Source organism: Protopterus annectens, chromosome 13.part0 (assembly GCF_019279795.1).
Source record: "Protopterus annectens isolate FY-2018-M chromosome 13.part0, PAN1.0, whole genome shotgun sequence".
NCBI lineage: Eukaryota > Metazoa > Chordata > Ceratodontiformes > Protopteridae > Protopterus > Protopterus annectens.
In genome coordinates this window covers 784,476,028-784,493,418 of record NC_056747.1, presented here as the reverse complement: position 1 = coordinate 784,493,418, position 17,391 = coordinate 784,476,028, and the positions used below count along the sequence as shown (strand labels likewise).

The following is a 17,391-nucleotide window of genomic DNA, read 5'->3' as shown; positions in this document are numbered from 1 at the left end:
AAAGGAGCAGACTTGCTAGTCTTGAGGATGGGGTGAATCCCTGAAGTAGTAGAGGGAAGAAAACCCTTTAAAGAGTTTATTCCCTCTGCCAGGGCTATTGGATTAAAAGTAGAGCAGATTTTGCAAGATGTGTCCAAGTGCCCAGCCCAAGGCAATAAATATTCCTCCTAGGCATCTGAGTTAGGAACCTTGCCAACAAATGGTTTGTCTAACATGATAAAAAGAATACAGGTGACAAATCAGAAATAACAGCAAAAACAAAACTTTTTGTAAACCGAAGAAATTGGGGGGAGAATTACCAGCAATGGTAGTACAGATAAATACCCTACCATAAAGGGTAAAGAGAAATGCCAGCAATTGCAAAAAAAGGTTACTATCCAATACACAAAACCTTTTGTATACTAACAACCAGCAAAACTAAAGGGAACTTGGTCAAAAAAGAAAAAGGAATTTTTAGACAAAAAAAAAAAAAAACACGCACAAGTTACCTCCTATAATAGCGAGAGTGGAGCCTGTGTGTTTGCGATGCTGGCAAATGAGATACGAGGGAATGGAGTAGGAAACAGGGATGTAACATTAAAGAAACCTGGAGAACTAAGCCTGAAAATTTGAGACACCCCTTGAATCAATTTTCCTTTCACCACTTTCAGGATCCATGCAGCAGTTGGTTCAAAAATATCCCATTAAAGGCATAATTCAAAATTTCCATCTTTACACCATCAAAACAATTTTAGAGACCAACAGTACAAACCTTGTCATGAGATCCAGTACCTACTGCCCCTTTGGAATAGGCATCAGCTAAGTTATAAACATTTAGAGATTGCTTAACCTCAGAAGAAAAAGGCAGTAAATTCTTCATATATTCAAAAGTCACATGCAAAAAAGCTTGACAACTAATTCTAAAAATAAGACAATAGTCTTTACCGAAACATATCAAAAAGCTTTCCCACCCTAAAGAGGGATTAACGTTACTAGATGTTTAGCTGTTGAATGATTTGACACATCAATGCGAGGTCACATCTGTGAACAGAGAATAAGTATATCATACTGAGGAACTTCATGCAGCTTTGTCTTTTTTGAGGCTGTAGCCACGGTTGCAGGTTGTAAAAAACATGTTCCAAAGGTAGGAGTACAGGAGGAACAGCATAACTTGCATCTGTGTTGTTGGGGGGAGACAGATGGGCCTGCCACAAAGGCCTCCAAGAACATCAAGTCCTCAGAAAGAGGTTGACAGACTACCCACCTTTCTGCTTCAGTATCTCTAGGTCTCTCTTGAGACATCAGGTGGGGACCCTTCACCCCCCAGTGTCTTCATTTAATGACGTCACCTGGGAGAGTCTATATGCCTCCTTTTGCACATCTTCCAGGGGACTTCTTCCGCAGGGTACTCAGGGGAAGTAGTAGAATAATCAGAGAGTCCAGAGTACAGTCAAGTGCAGCAAAAAATGTGCAAAGGTAGAAGTATAAACTGCACGTAAACTTCCAGAGCAGAAACTTTAATAAAACAAAAAAGCAAAGGTAAGCGCTTTCATGACTCACAGGTCGCTTCTTCAGACAATTGTACTTGCTAAAAACATTCATTTAAATAGTAGCTTACCATCACAGCTTAAAAGCATTAACCAATTAACTAAGCTAATAATTTAATAAGATACTAAAAGAGGGAAAAATCTTAGAAACTTGCCAATGCATTTGTCTCCTAGTTTCTAATGTCTCTGTTATGTTCTAAAACTTTTAGAACATAACAGACACATTAGAAACAAGGAGGAAACAAATGCATTGGCAGTACTTGTTATGAATACTGACTCGACACAGTTTTAAGTTTTTAATTTTACAAGTTCTCATTTGTTCCAGTAGAGGGGGTGATGGAGAATCAGAGGCTGCTGAGCAAAAGTGGATCCTCTTGTTAAATTCAGAAAAACATCCTGGTTTGAACAATGTTTTCTTTAAAACCCTTTTTGAAAACACACCCTCTTAAACAAGTAGTTATATACTACTTTATAATTAGTTTTTATTTTAGTCAGTTTAGTTTAGCTGTAGTGAGATCAAAGGGCAGGGCCCTGAATTAATAGTGACTGGTCCCTAGCCGGAAGCGGAGAAACCTTCTGGAGCGCCTGTGCATCTTGATGTGATAGTACGCATCCTGAAGGTCCACTGAGCACATCCAATTGTCCTTGCCCAGAAAGGGTAGAATGGACTGTAGCGTGACCATCCAGAACTTCGTTCTTTTCACAGACTTTAGTCTGCTGAGATACAATATTGGCCTCCAGTCCCCTGTTTTTTTTGGTACCAAAAAGAACTTTGAGTAGATTCCAGATCCTAGTTGGTCTGCTGGGACTGGCTGGATGGCTCTTTTTCTTAGCAGTTTTGATATTTCTAGTACTGCTTGTTCCCTTAGACTGGGTGGAACGTCTGGGAGGGGTCCTTTTGGCTGAGTTGGGTGTGGATAAAAGGGATTTTGTAACCCTCAGATATAATCGACTGCACCCATTTGTCTTGTGTGAGAGAAAGCCAGGCTTTTGAGTACAGCGATAATCTTCCCCCGACTGCCTCCGAAGGTGGACATTCGGGCAGCTTCTCAGGGATGCTGGAAGGGTTTATCAGAGAGGCTCTCTGCTACCCTTGCTCTGCAGACCTCCTCTGCCTCTAGGGCGGCGTCTGTTGTTGTCTCCCCACCCCCTGCCTCTAGGGGGGAACTGACCTCTTGCATCAGGCATGACTCCCTATGATTTGCGGAACCACATTTTTCCACCCTTAGGATATGGTCTAGACGAGGTGGAAAAACGGACTCCCACGGCAGAGTCTTGCCATCCTGTTCGCATCTGGTCAAAGTATCCTTCACTTGAGGTCCAAAACACTGAACCATCAAAGGGGGAGTTAGTGAATGACGCCTTGAAGGGGTCTGCAAAGTTGCAAAGCCGCATCCAGACGTGATGCCTTAAGGCCACACCCGTGCCTGCGGCTCTACTCGCTCCATCGTCTGCATAGGAAATAAGCCACATAGAGGAGTTGACAATCGAATGTAGGATTCCTAGCTGGGAGTTGATTTTGTCTTGGGACCCCACAGCTGTTGGATCCTGTAGGGCATCACCCATTTCTTTGAGAATGTCTCTTTGAAGATGGGTGAAATGGTACAAATAATTCAGCGATCGCATGGCGAACGTCACTGAAAATAACATCTGCTTGCCATATCTATCCATAGTCCTAGATTCCTTATTAGGAGGATGGATAGGTACTGAAGATCAGCCAGTTCCCTTCTTAGTGGCTGCAGCCACCACCATGGCATCAACTGGGACACCTTTAGCTAAAAACTGTTTATCTGACGGGCTGTGATTAATTTGGAAGGCCTCCGTGGGGTAGGTTCCATCGTATCAGGGGCCGTCCACGCCTTCCGCGCCACCACTTCCATAAGGGGGACAAAAGGCGGAGACACCCAGGAGTTAAAAGGGCGAGAACCAAATGACTCCAGGTAAACAGACTCGTCCTCGGAAGGACTGAGGGTACACCAGTTCCCCCCTCTGAGGATTTCAAGGATGTCAGAAAAGGAGACATCCGCAGAGGGGGACCCTTCCGACTCATCCAAGTCGGTATCAGATGTGATGACTCAGGGGAGTCCACATACTTCCTCTTACATGTCCTCTTTCGAGGGGGTTCACCTGACGGATCAGGGAAACCTCGGAAGAGGAGGATATTCCCAATGGGGAAACCTGAGGCGTTGGATCTCTACCGTCGGGAATGAGAGTGGGCAGTGACCACAGCAGGCACTAGTGGGAGGAGCTGAAGGAGCCGACCATGGAGCAGGCACGGGGGCCAGTACGTTCCTCATGACCTCAAACGCGCCCCTATCGGGCAGGAAAGAGGTCTCTCGCTCCAAAGAGATAGGAATCCCAGCCGGCACCCAGAGAGACGGTTCTGAAGCTGATGTCGGGGCCGAACTCACCAACGCCGACGCTCCGAGAGGGAGAACGGGGTCGGACAAGGGTCCGATGCCACTCGCCCCCTCGGAGCCGAAGTGGAAGTCCAAGCGCCCGGATCCTTCCAAGGAAGGGACCATGGAAGAGATCGGAGCAGACGATGGAGCCGGAGGTATCTGCTCAGACATCTCGACGGTCGCGGCTCTGAGAAGCTCTGGCTCCGAGCCAAGGGGTACAGTCGGAGGAGGAATCTAAGATGGTGTCTGTTGAGAAGGGCTACAAAGCATTTGGGCTAGTGCCTGAGACTTTAGGAGTCTGCTAACCACCCTCTCGAGGTCATGGTCAGATAGCCTGGAAGACAGAGGAATGGTTCAGATGGCTCCGCTCCGAAAGCAAGGGCAATCTCGGAGCAGAGTGAATGGACTCCAGGGATGGAGACCATGAACTCTTACGGCTGGAAGATGGCACTGAGACCACTAACTGTGCCGATGGAGCCGTAGACACATCTGCTCCAGCTGGAGCCGATTTGGAAGACAAAGTCTTGGAAGCATCGGCTCCAGCCGGAGCCGATGTAGAAGACTGCGACATAGCAGTATCGGCTCCAGCTGGAGCCGATAGCGAAGCAGTCGGTGAGCCACCAGCCGAAGACTTGGAGCATGGAGCCGATGCTTTGGATGGCTTTGAAGGTTTCCCCGGCAAGGGCTTGGCCGGGGAACCTTCTGGCTTTAATAAGCCTATCAAAATCAACTTATTCCTGTGCTCCTGCAGGACTCTTGGACTGAATGCATGGCAGACAGAACAAGAGTCCAGCATGTGCAGGGGTCCCAGGCAGTAAACACAAGTGTGACAGTCTGTCAGCGACATTTTCTGACAGCACGAGTCACACTTCTTGAAGCCTGAGACCCTTGGTGTCTTTAGACATTAAGCTGTCGAAGGAAAGATAAATTCCTAAGGGAAGGTCTAGACACACACACGCTCACACACGAACAATTAAAGGTAAAGGATAACCCAGACACAAAAATAACTGTCCCAAAAGGGAAACTGAGAAAAAAAAAAAACGGAAAGGCCTAAGGCCTAACCTTCAAAAGGGAAGGGTAAACTCTGGGGATTATAGGGATTAAAGGGAGGACCCACGGAATAGTGGTATACTAAGGGGGGGTCTAAGTAACTAATCTACTGAAAAAGTGGGAGAGAAATCCTTAAAAAAAAAAAAAAAAAAAAATCGACAATTTTCACTGACCTGTAGAGCCGGTAAAAAAAAGCACCTCGCTAGTGAAAGTGGCAAACAAGATCTGGGTAAGTGGCACCTAGCATTATGGGATATAGGGTACCTCGAGCCGGTAAAATCAGCTCTCGAGCTTTAGTATAGGCAGAGTCGAACCCATCCGGCAAGAAAGAAGGTGAGATTGACAACTTATTTGTTTTTAAGATGTCCTTTATAAACGGTTGAGATTTTTCCCTCTTAGTATCTTATTAAATTAGCTTAGTTAATTGGTTAATGATTTTAAGCTGTGATGGTAAGCTACTATTTAAATGAATGTTTTTAGCAAGTACAATTGTCTGAAGAAGTGACCCGTGAATCGTGAAAGTGCTTACCTTTGCTTTTTTGTTGTTTTATTAAAGTTTCTGCTCTGTAAGTCTACGTGCAATTTATACTTCTACTCAGGGAAAGTACCGGAATGGAATCCCTCCTGGGCAGGGAGATCCTGGAGACTCTTCGAGATGGGATGACTCTGGAAAGAATGAGTAGGCTCAAGACCCCTACCCGATGGCAGTACCAGGGTAGGCTGCAGGATATGAGAGTTTGCCGCAGGAGAAAAGCCTATCATGAGGAATGAATGGGGACAGATATATACATTTTAGCAATAGTTTCAGAAGACATTTCTGAGAGAAAATCATAAGCAGCTTTCCTCAGAAACAGAATTTGATACTGGAGGGAAAAATATCTGAAGTAGATCCCTGTAGTTCTATTCCCTGCTCAACACAGTGGGAATAATCAGAAACTGAAGAATTTATTTTCTCAGAAAAAAATAGACAGTGAACGGTTAAAAGCCTGAACAAAGCTCTGAGCTAAGCCCAGTAAATCTCCCCTATCTAGGAAAGGGGAAGAGATGTTACAGCTAGGTTTCATAGAAGCAGATTCATGGACAGGGGCATCCACTTCAGGGATGAGGCATCTTGGTATACTTAGAAAGATTCCCTGGATCTTCCTTGAGACAGAAAAGGTGGTCCCCCCATTCCCACTACAGAAAACATGTGCAACATGACTGAAGCAAAGCAGCAGCCTGCTGAAATGGCAAAGGCTGTCAAATTTTATCTTGTGTCAACGGGAAAGAAACCAGTAAGCTGTTTCATGGTTAAGCCAAGAAGGAAGCCTGAAATTCTGATAGCAATGTCAGCAAGTCATCCATAAAAAACAGCAACAAGCACAAAAGTACAACCCATAAAACACTTTATAAATTAATACATAAAAATGCAGTAAAACTTAAATAAGTTAAGGTTACAGTCATTGCTTCAACTGGCATTAACGTCTTGAGACGGTCACCAAAACATTAAAACCTGCTTCACAAACGTACAGTTTTGGTCAAATTAAAGTAAGTGTAAGTTTTGTCTAAGAGGACTTGTCTGCTCAGCTATGGAGGAAAGCCAATCACTGATCCTCGAAAGCCTGGAAGAGAAGCACTCTACATCAACATAAGCTTAAGATGGCTGGCTATTGCATACTAGTAGGACATAACCCATATAGCCAAGATGCCTGCAGTAGTAATCAAACACCCACGATCATCTTGGCTGGACAGGAACTTTTTTTTTTTTTTTTAAGACCCCTGCCCATGACACAATTATGCTGTTACTAATTATGGGCAAGGACACTTATCAAGGTTAACCTGCACAGAGCTGGTTAAGTGTGGGCCCTTCCTCTGTGATGCTGCCAATAAGCTTTCAGGGCTCCTGGCACCCACAGTCCTGAAATTGCAGAGAGCAAAAATTAGGGTCAGTTTCTTTCAGGTTTATTTTGAACACAGTGGGACTCCCAAGTGTACTGCACCTCAAGTAATGTGTGGGCTTTCAAAATGCACCTGTAGTTAAACTCCTGATGTTTTTTGGGATTACGTACGGCACTTTCTGATTCCGTAGCGCCTACTGGTTAACACCAACTGAAGTCCTCCCTGAAAGGAGGCGACCAGGACAGTGTCCTAAGCATCTGTTCTCAAAGGTTTTGCTGCTACCACCAGAGCTTCCCTAGATATATCCTGGTATGAGTGATCATGAAGAATGGAAGATGACTTGCCCAAGAGCTCTTACAACACCCATGCTGACAGTGCTCTCATATAGCGGAGGTTCAAGAACTACCAAGTCAAATTCAGGGTTCTCTTAAGAGCTGCTTTGCTCAGCTGTGTGTTAAATAATATACCCAAGGAAGGTTTTTATCCCCCCTGGTAACAGGCTTGATTGACTCGGATATTCAAGAAGATAGGCCAAGTCAATGAACACTACTACAGCACATAGAATCCTTCCCCCAAGAAGCTAGCAGCCCAGGTAACAGTAAATATGAATCTCTTTCCTTTCAGGTGGGCACATACTGGTGTTAAATATTCTGTGCACAGATTGAGGGTCAAATGAACTAGCTGGCAACTCTCAAGCCCTGCCTGGAAACTCAAATTCCCAGGAACAAAGAGCTATGATGCAGGAGAGACTCTCTACACCACCATAATGCCCAACCTGAGCTCTGCTCCAGCTGGCTACCTAGGAGATAGGGTAAGTCGTTAAAAGTGCAGGATCTTTAGAAAAATTAAGCAGACCAAGAGGTTAATGTTAATCAGAGCAGTCTGCTACCAGCTCATTTATTCAGGGTACATTTAAGGATATGTTAACCACCAAAGAGCTGATACTGGGAAAAGGATGACCAACATCGTTGCAATAAATTCTATGAGGTAAAGCTACAAGATTGCCAAATGCATGCAAGAGTCACATCTCTGAAAATGGTACTTTTCTATGGAAAATATGCACTAAACAGTCCGATAAACACAATGTTAAGCATGTACAGTTTTCACCAAGTCATAAAACTTGCAAAATGTATGACAAGTCCTTACTTTGCAACAGGCTCAGGCTTGGAAATAGGCTCAAGCTTGGAAACCGGTTCAGGCACAGGGGATTCTCCAAATGTACTTTGAGAGGACTGTGGTTCAAAATCTTTGACCAAATTTGCATCAGTCTCGTCTTCATCTGTATCAGATTCATCAGATGAGTATGAATACTTAAACTTTTCAGCTGAAATTCAAGAAATTTCAGAAATGTATTATTGCCACTATCATTCAAGGAACCTTCTGGAAACAGATCAGTGTGGTTACTAGTAGCAGTACAAAATATACAACAAAGAATGGGAAAAATTTAAAGGTCAAAACATCCCTTACACAAACAAACATTATGACATTGATCTCTTTAGATTTCTTCCTTTACTTTTTTAGGCTCCCCTGCTGCTTGCTAACTATCAAGTCCTCTTATAACCCCGTTCATTCCTTAAGTGCAACAGCCTAGCCTGCCACAGGAGGCTGTCATCCAAGCAACCCCTATGGTATTTTGAATGCAGCTACTTTCCCGATTCCTTCAGCAGCTGTCAGGACAATGGGCTTTATACATGCACACTCCTGAACATACCTGGCCCCTATGACAGCTTATACCTGCTTGATGCATCTAGCATCACCATTTCCCAAATGACTACTGGCTTTTGCTTCGTGTACGGCAGTACACCCAGCCTCTCCCCCTCGAGGATCGTTGTGTGATCATCATACGTTCCTATTTCCCAGCATTCTGTGCTAGTCCATCATAGGACTTAGTCAGTGGTTTATCCCTCAATACCATAAAGCTGGACAGTCTGCAACACAGCCAGAAGTTTCATTTAACACATCTAATCAGAAAAAGGGGTCACACAGGCAACGGTCAATCTCTTATGCCTAACCAATCACCCTCACCTCATACAAGCATCTAGCTTTTCTCAGTTATTTCCAGCCAAGAGAAAATGGCCTTCCTCCTATAGTAAAGATTCATAATTTCTCCTGAAGGCAGTAAGTGTGTCCACATGTTAAGATGCTGCATATTCTTCCCCCAGACCACAGATGTGAATGCACCCAGATATCTATGTTAAGTAGATATGGAAGATAACGGAGGAAAAAATTACTTCAGTTTCACCTAGTGGTTACTGAATATACACTTTAGTGGATAAGGAAAAAATACCTCCTCTCTCCCTCCATGAAAGCTTCTAAACTACAGACACAAACGCCAGGTGTTAAATGGAATTTAGAAAACTTGTACTCTACTAGACTGCTACTCAGACTTGGGTGATCCTGTTTTATGTTCAGCAAACACCCAGCTATTACATAAACTATGGAAATGTCTTATTCTATTTTGATTTGCATTTCTATTTTAAAATTGCAAATAGAACTGCTTTGTAAACACTGTGACCATGCACAGTAAAAATTGTAAAATAAAACAAGCTTATCAATCAACATTGTGGATATGGTTGCGAAATCATCATCCTCAATAGTGCTTTTAAATACCACAACAGTGAACCACTTGAGGGTACATATTCCATGGCCTACTACCCTAATACTTACAACTAAATAAATAATGGTATAAAACAGAGAAAGAATGGACCAGGTCATTTTAGGCTGGGTTTTGCTCAATTCTGTTGGCTGTGTACAAACATCTTGCCCTTTAGCATTCTGGGTGTTCCACTGGAGGAAAACAAAGGTAGCAGAGTATGCCATGCTTTAACAAATCTACTCAGTACCATATTCAAAGTCAAACATTAACAGAACCCTATTTAGACGAAATGTTATTGCTTTATTATAAGTCAGTTAAGATACTTAAACCCACACTTAGAAATTTTATTTTTTTTTTTTATAAATTGCAATTTTGGTACAGCACTTAAATCTGATCTTACCAGCTCTTGCCCTTTGAAGTTTGGCCTCACGTTGGACTGGAACCAGTTCTGTAAAATCATCATCATCAGACTCTGAATCAGACCAGGGACTGTGTTTCTTTTTCCCACTTACAGGTTTAAATGGCAAAGTTGTTTGCTTCTTAGGTTTGGCTTTTGTTTCTGAAATGAAAAAAAATTAGAATAGGCAAGCTGCAGTTTAAGTTGCAAACAAATAACTTCACTCCAAATGCCTACTTAAATAGTGGTATCTTAAAGACTACAAAAAGAGAAGTCATAAGACCATGGCAAAGACAAGGCTATGATTTTTGACCAAAATGAAGTGTTCCCTGGATGACTAAACCTCCATGAAAGTGAATGCCTGCACATTATAGCGACAGCAGACCAGGAGAAAGTGGGGGGAAACACTTAAGGAGCTGGGCAGAAAAGCCCCAATGGCTGCCTAAGACAACCTCTGACACTACCCTCACAAAGAATGAATAGGTTGGAAATGCCTCTTGCCCCATGTGGATGGCAGCCTATACTGTATAGTGGTTCTAGTAAAGTTAACATTTGCTGTGACAATTCTCAACTTAGCTTGTGATATTAAACATGCTGGAGACAGATACATCTCCCAGCATTTGCCACATCTCTGGAATAAGCTCTCCCTTAATATGAAGCAGAGTTCCTCAATGGCCCTACTGAAGCACAACCTTGACAACGGATGGGTGACAAATTCACCCATGTCCATCATGGACAAGGGCAGTCTGCTGTGATCCCAAAATTGCTCTAACAACGAGCATTTAACTATGATCAATAAGGGTATTTGGCTTATTACACTGTTAGGCTTGTAAAGGCCCTAGGGCCATTAGCCTAGAAACTGCCTATGAACCTATAATATACATACACAAGTTACAACAAGGCACTGTGTTAAAGGATTACTATAGCACAATCTCATCTCTGAAAAAGTGCAGTAAAACAGTACATTAACTAAAGGCTGCTTCACTCCAGAACCTGGAAAGGTGTGGAACATGGTCCAAGTAGCTGCCTCAGATTGTCTGGAGGATCAAGTCGTCTGCAGTGGTGACCAAAATACTAATACAGTTCACACAGCTTATCCCAGCATTTTGACATGGTGATCATAACAAAAAGCAATTTACTCTGACAGCTGTTTAGTTTTTTTTTTTTAATAAAGGTTGCCTTGCCTACACAAAATAAATGTCCTGAAAAGCCTGTTTATATGGCCTGGTTCTCCAACAACTCAACCTCCAGTGCACCTCTATCAAATGTTTACCTTATTTTCTTAAAGACAGGCTGGATCTTTACTCATTAAAGGTCCACAGTTCATATTCTCCCAGCAAATGTAATGGATTCTAAGAAAAGGGTTTTCCTAAGACAAGAATTTCAGTACTATAAAAAGTTTAGCTCAGAGGTGGTCAGCCTCCTCCGCCTAAAGTAGCAATAACCAAATGCAGATAGCATGGCTTAAAGTGGATCATTCATGGTCTACTCAACTGCAAAATAAGAGCAGAGAGTAAGAGGCAAAAATAAATGGAGAAAGTGCATTTTTGTTAGTGCCATGGCACTCCTCTACCACCAACTCAGGCAGACGAGACATTGGTTTGATGTCTCACCTGAAGGATGACACACTCGAGAGTGCAGCACCCTCAATACTACACTGGTGTGTCAGTAGTGGAAAAGGGATCTAACCACCTGATGGGAAAAGAATCTAATTTTGATCTTCAAGCACCACAGTGTGCAATACTTGTCAAGCTGACACTTGAGACAAAATTCCAGTCTATGTAACCCAAGTACTCTGAAATGTTTGTTGCCGCAACAATACTGAAAGAAATCGGCACTGAAAAATAGGGTCACTTAGACTATTAAATCGTCTCCTTGAATGTGTCAATAAACCTGTACACAAAGTCTAAACTCCGTCTTGAGGCATTAAGAAGTTATGTACTCACCGTAACGTTCCATCTGAGTAGGTATCTTCATTTGTCTGCAACCTTTGATCTTGGATCTGAGCCGGCAACTTCTACCACAGCATAGATCCAAGCTCCTAGCTCCTCCCTTTACCCATAATCCCCTGCCTACCCTGACTGACCTCAGATCAAGTTTGCCCCATAGCACAGCTGATAAAAGTGTCCCAAAGGGAACAGATGCTAAGAACCTCAAGAACGATCATTTTGGTCAGGGGGAAGGAGGGGGGGGGATGGTTGCAGACAAATAAAGATACCTACTCAGATGGAACGTTATGGTGAGTACATAACTTCTTAATCTGAAGTAGGAACTTCATTTGTCAGCAACCTTTTGGGGACAGAGTCCCCAACTACCTAAATCTTGGGTGGCCTTCATGGAAGGATATTCCGGAGCACCGCAGAGCCAAAGGACGCTGAGCCAAAGGACGCTCTACCTCGGGAGACCACATCTATTTTATAGTGGCTGATAAAGGTGTGAGATGAAGCCCAAGTGGCTGCGGAACAAATGTCATCCAAAGGAACCCTAGCTTGAAAGGCCGCCGATGTGGCAACGGCCCTAGTAGAATGAGCATGGACTCCTCGAGGTGCAGGCCTTCCCGAGCTATGATATGCTAAGAGAATACAACTCGAAATCCATCGAGAGAGAGAAACTTTAGAAACTGGCTTACCGAAATTACTTTTGGCAAAGGAGATAAACTGATCGGATTGCCTATGATCAGCAGTTCTAGGAATATAAAAACGTAGCTGTCTGTGTACGTCTAAGGAATGCAGCTTGTACTCTCCTTTGTTTTGAAAGTTGGGGAAAAACACTGGGAGATTGATAGATTGATTAATGTTCGCTTCTGAAGATACCTTGGGTAGGAAGGACGGATTGATCCTGAGGTAAACTCTATCTGGGTGAAAGACCAAATATGGTGGTTTGACACAAAGAGCTTGCAATTCCGATACTCTTTTGGCTGAAGTTATGGCCACCAAAAAGGCTGTCTTCCAAGAAAGAAATTAAAGATCAATTGTGGCCGCCGGTTCGAAAGGGGGACCAGTCAAGGCCTGTAAGACTAGGGATAAATCCCATGGAGGTACCACCTCTTTGACTGGAGGCCTAAGGAGGAAGGTACCTTTGAGGAAGGTCTTACACAGTTTGGAAGTGATGAGGGCCAGACTCTTGCCCCACGTGATAGTAAGAGGTTGCTGCAAGTTGTACCTTGACTGTGGAAGAACTAGCCCCCTGGTGAAAGAGAGAGGTTAGAAAATCTAGAACTGACGCCATCGGGGCTGTAAAAAGGTCTAAACGACTGTGTTCTGCCCAGATGGAGAAGCGTTTCCACTTGCTCCGATAAACCCTCCTGGTGGAAGGCTTGTGAGCTGCTACTAGAATGGCTTTGACAGGTGATGAGATCCCGGGAGTCCTTATGAGGAGTGGAACTGGAGCAACCAAGCAGTCAGCTTGAGGTTGGCCAGATTCGGAGTCGGAAGATTGAGAGGGTGGTCGGGAGGGGATCCAGAATCCATGGTGGATACACTAGGTGAGACCATAGGTAAGGGAACCACGTCTGACGAGGCCAGAATGGGGCAATGAGGATCATCTTGCTCCCCAACTGACTGGCTTTCTGCAATAATTTCAACATCAGGGGAAGAGGAGGGTAAGCATAAAGCAGACCGGGAGGCCAAGCATGAACTAGAGAGTCTCTCGGGGACTCCCCCGGAGGGGGGATCAGAGCGAAGTAATGGTTGCATTTGGTATTTGAAGGAGAGGCAAAAAGATCGCAACAAGGTCGCCCCCATCGGGCAAATACTTGCTCTGCAACTCGAGGGTTGAGAGACCATTCGTAAGGAGTCAGGATAGTATGACTGAGCCTGTCCGCTAGAATGTTGGACCATCCCGGAATGTGCGTTGCTATGAGATAGCGGTTGATGTGCGTTGCTCGGTTGGTGGAAATCGCCCATTCCCACACTCCCATGGCCTCGCGGCAAAGGGGGTAAGACCTGGTTCCCCCCAGTTTGTTGATGTACCAAACGACTGACATGTTGACTGTCTGAACTGCAATCGTCCCTACCGGGAGAGAGCTGTGTAGTGCCTGCAATGTGAAAAGCACCGCCCTCATCTCTAGGACGTTGATATGCAAAGAGGTCTGTATGTCGTTCCACGTGCCTTGGACTGTCCTGCCTGAAAAATGCCCCCCCCCCCAGGCGAGACGCGTCCGTGGTCACTGTGTCGACTGGCGGTGGTAGTAAGAAGGGACGTCCCGTGTGGAGATTGGGGGACTGGAGCCACCACACGAGCGACCTTCTGCAAACCTTGCTTAAGGGAATGGGATGAGACAGGGACCATTGTACTTGGAGGGTCCACTGCAGGACCCTCATGTTCAACCGGGCCAATGGCAGCAGAGGGATTGCAGCCTCCATAGATTCTAAAGCCCTCAGGACCAATTCCACCGAAGGAGTTTGCAGTTGAAGGATGGCCTGCACGTGCAACATCAGGTTCCGCAGCCGATCTGGAGTCAAGAACGCAAGCATCTGTCTGGAATCCAGTCTCGCCCCTATAAAATCCAACACCTGTGTAGGGATCAGAGAGGATTTGGTCATGTTGATGGTTAACCCTAATAGTGGAGGCAGACTGAGGAAATAATCCCTGCATGAGCAAAGTAGATGCCTTGTTGGGGCAGTAAGGAGCTAGTCGTCCAGGTACGGAAAGACCTGAATTCCCTGGAGTCTCAGGTGGGCCGCTATTATCGCCAGGACTTTGGTGAACACCCTGGGGGCTGAGGTGAGGCCGAAGGGGAGGGCCCTGAATTGAAAGTGACTGGTTCCCAGCCGGAAGCGAAGAAACCTCCTGGAACGCCTGTCCACTAGAATGTGATAGTATGCATCCTTGAGGTCTATGGAGCACATCCAGTCGTCCTCCTGCAATAAGGGGAGGACAGATTGCAACGTGACCATTCGGAACTTTTCTTTGGGTACCGCCAGGTTTAGGAGAGTACCCCATCTTTTTTGGCACCAGAAAGAACCTGGAGTAAAACCCTGATCCGATTTGATCTGGGGGGACGGGCTGGATGGCTCTTTTTTGCAGAAGCTGCTGAATTTCTGCAGTAGCCGCCTCCCTCTGTCTGGGTGGTACGTCAGGGAGGCCTCTGATTCTGGGGGTTATGATAAAGGGAATTTGGTAACCTCTGGATATAATACAAAGCACCCAGCGATCCGTTGTTATGGACTCCCACATTGCTAGGTGCCTCGAAAAATGCCCCCCCCCCCAGACTGCCTCCAGAGTGGAGCAGCCGGGCAACCCCTCAGGGGTTCTGCGTGGGCCTCTCAGAGAACGGTTCTCTGGACCCAAAATTCCTGGGACCCCCCTCTGCCTCTGGGGCGGCGTCCTCCCTGTCCTCTGCCACGAGAGAACTGGTTGTCCTGAGCAGACTGGGATTGATGTGATTTTCGGAACCACATCATCTTCTGACCCTTTTGGTTTTTGGAAAAGGACCTCTGGGGCGCAGAGAAGCAGACTCAGACGGCAGACAAAGTCTTTCCGTCTTTCTCGCTCTGGACAAGAGTGTCGCGAATGGTTTTGCCGAACAGTGCAGAATCAAAAGGGGCATTTGCGAATGACGCCTTAAAGGGTTCCGAGAAGTCACAGTGACGGCCTGTCTCCTCATGACAAGCCCGACTCCACCTGCTCTAGCGGCTCCCTCCGTAGCATGAGACAAGAGCCGCATAGAGGTGTTAGAAATAGAGCGGAGTGTGGCCATTCGGGAGGAGTACAGATCCTTGTCTCCCTCAGACATGGACCATGGGGGGGAAGCAACGGATTCCTTAATTAGATCCCGCTGCATCCGAATAACGGGTGCCATGTAGTTCAAGGCCCTCAGAGAAGGTCGCTGAACTGAAGGCCCGCTTCCCAAGATGGTCAATCGCGCGAGACTCCTTGCTCGGAGGATGAACCGTGGGGCTCTCCTGAGCTAACTCTTTCAGCCACCAACATGGCATCCACAGGGGGACCTCTGCTCCAGTGTGATCTCTGCAGGGGGGCTCAAAATTTTGTCCGGGCGCTTAGGAATTGGCTCTACGGTGTCCGGTTCCTTCCAAGCCCTAGTGGAGATGAGATCCACCAAGGAGTCGGGTGGAGGGGACACCCAAGAGGTAGATGGTCCTGCCTCAAACATCTCAAGGAATACGGACTCATCAGAGGAAGCCTTGGGGCAGACCACCCACCCCTGATTTTGAGCATTTCTATGATGTCTCCGAAGGAGACATCCTCGGGGGGTGACCTAGGGGAGCCTTACCCTTCATCTAAGTCCGTATCTTCGGTGAGACTCTCAGGGGAGTCTATGTGCCTCCTCTTGCACTTCGCCTTGTGAGGAACCTCCTGGGGGGGTGGGGCTGTCCGATGAGTCTTCACGGGCTATATCTTGTTCCACTGGAACTCCTAGAGGCGTTGAGGTAGGCTGCCCCAAGGGCCGGATGAGGGGAGCCAGGAACAGATGAGGAGGAGTGCGGGAGGGAGCCGAAGCCAGGACCGGAGGCCTGGAAGCACTCGACAGTGCCCTCTCCACCGCAGCGAAAGCAGAGGGGGAGCCGCTCTGACAGATCCGAGAACAGACTCCCGCTCTGATCCGAAGCGGGGATCGGACCCGAAAGCACACCGAATCCCTTGGATCCGAAGCTCGGCCCACAGCTCCGAGAGGTCGGATCTGACAAACTCGAGGGAGCCGTTGGAGCAGACGTGTCCAGCACGGTTCGCTCCGATCCCCCCCGGATCCAACGTGGCTCGGCTCAGAGCGCTCCGAACCCGGAATGCAGGTTGGAGAAGGAGCAATAGGGGTGAAAAAAGGGGTCGAGCCCCTCCCCCCCCGGAGGGGGGGGGGGAGAGATTTAAGAGCACTCCCATCTGCATCTGGGCCTGGATGAATCTCCTCATCATCCGGTCCATGTCCGCATCTGACATGCTAAAGGTGGACCTAGAGGAGGCCACAGAGGCAGACCTGGAGTGCTGCCTCGATGACCTTGACGGGGACCGGGTCACCTCCTCCTCGGGTCCCTGAAACAAGGGGATCGGATCAGAGGAGGAGACAGAGAAGACCTGGACGGAGAAGCCCGCTTAGCGGGTGGGGCCGATGAAGAGTCCTCGGCCCGCCACTTAAGGTGCTTCTCCCTCCGCTTCTCTTTCCTGGACTCCCTATCCTCCAGAGCCGAAGCGGGAGGTTGAGTCCCGGTCAGAGGAAGGGAGGCAGGAGTGACCGCTACCAGGGTGTGTGTGTGTGTGTGTGTGTGTGTGTGTAGCGGTCACCGAAGTACCAGAGGCCGAAGCAGAGTCTGGGGGTAAAAGGCCCACCAGAACCAGCTTCGACCTCAGATCCTCAAGTGCCCTGGGGTTGAACACCACGCAAATTGCGCAACCCGGAGAGGTGTTCAACCCCAAGGCACCTAACGCACAGAGTGTGGCCATCAGCCGGTGAAAGCTTGTGACCACACTCAGTGCATTTAGAAAAAATGGCTTTAGGGGCCTCCGACATAACTAAAGTAAAGCACACTCACTAGGCCCCTACACTCAAGACACACACACGCTACGACCAGCGGGGGCAGGGAGGAA

General features: G+C 46.5%; 1 protein-coding gene across 2 annotated transcripts in view; it reads right to left on the bottom strand.

Annotated features, from left to right (window-relative positions):
• Positions 1-17,391, bottom strand: part of LOC122787663 (DNA topoisomerase 2-alpha-like) — a 1,447,528-nt gene that overhangs the window by 181,720 nt on the left and 1,248,417 nt on the right. For both annotated transcript variants that reach the window (XM_044054499.1, XM_044054498.1), the window contains exons 30-31: positions 9,853-10,011; positions 8,003-8,180 (exon numbers count right to left, since the gene is read on the bottom strand). In XM_044054499.1, the coding sequence (XP_043910434.1) occupies positions 8,003-8,180; positions 9,853-10,011 (337 nt within the window). The remainder of the gene's footprint in view (positions 1-8,002; positions 8,181-9,852; positions 10,012-17,391) is intronic.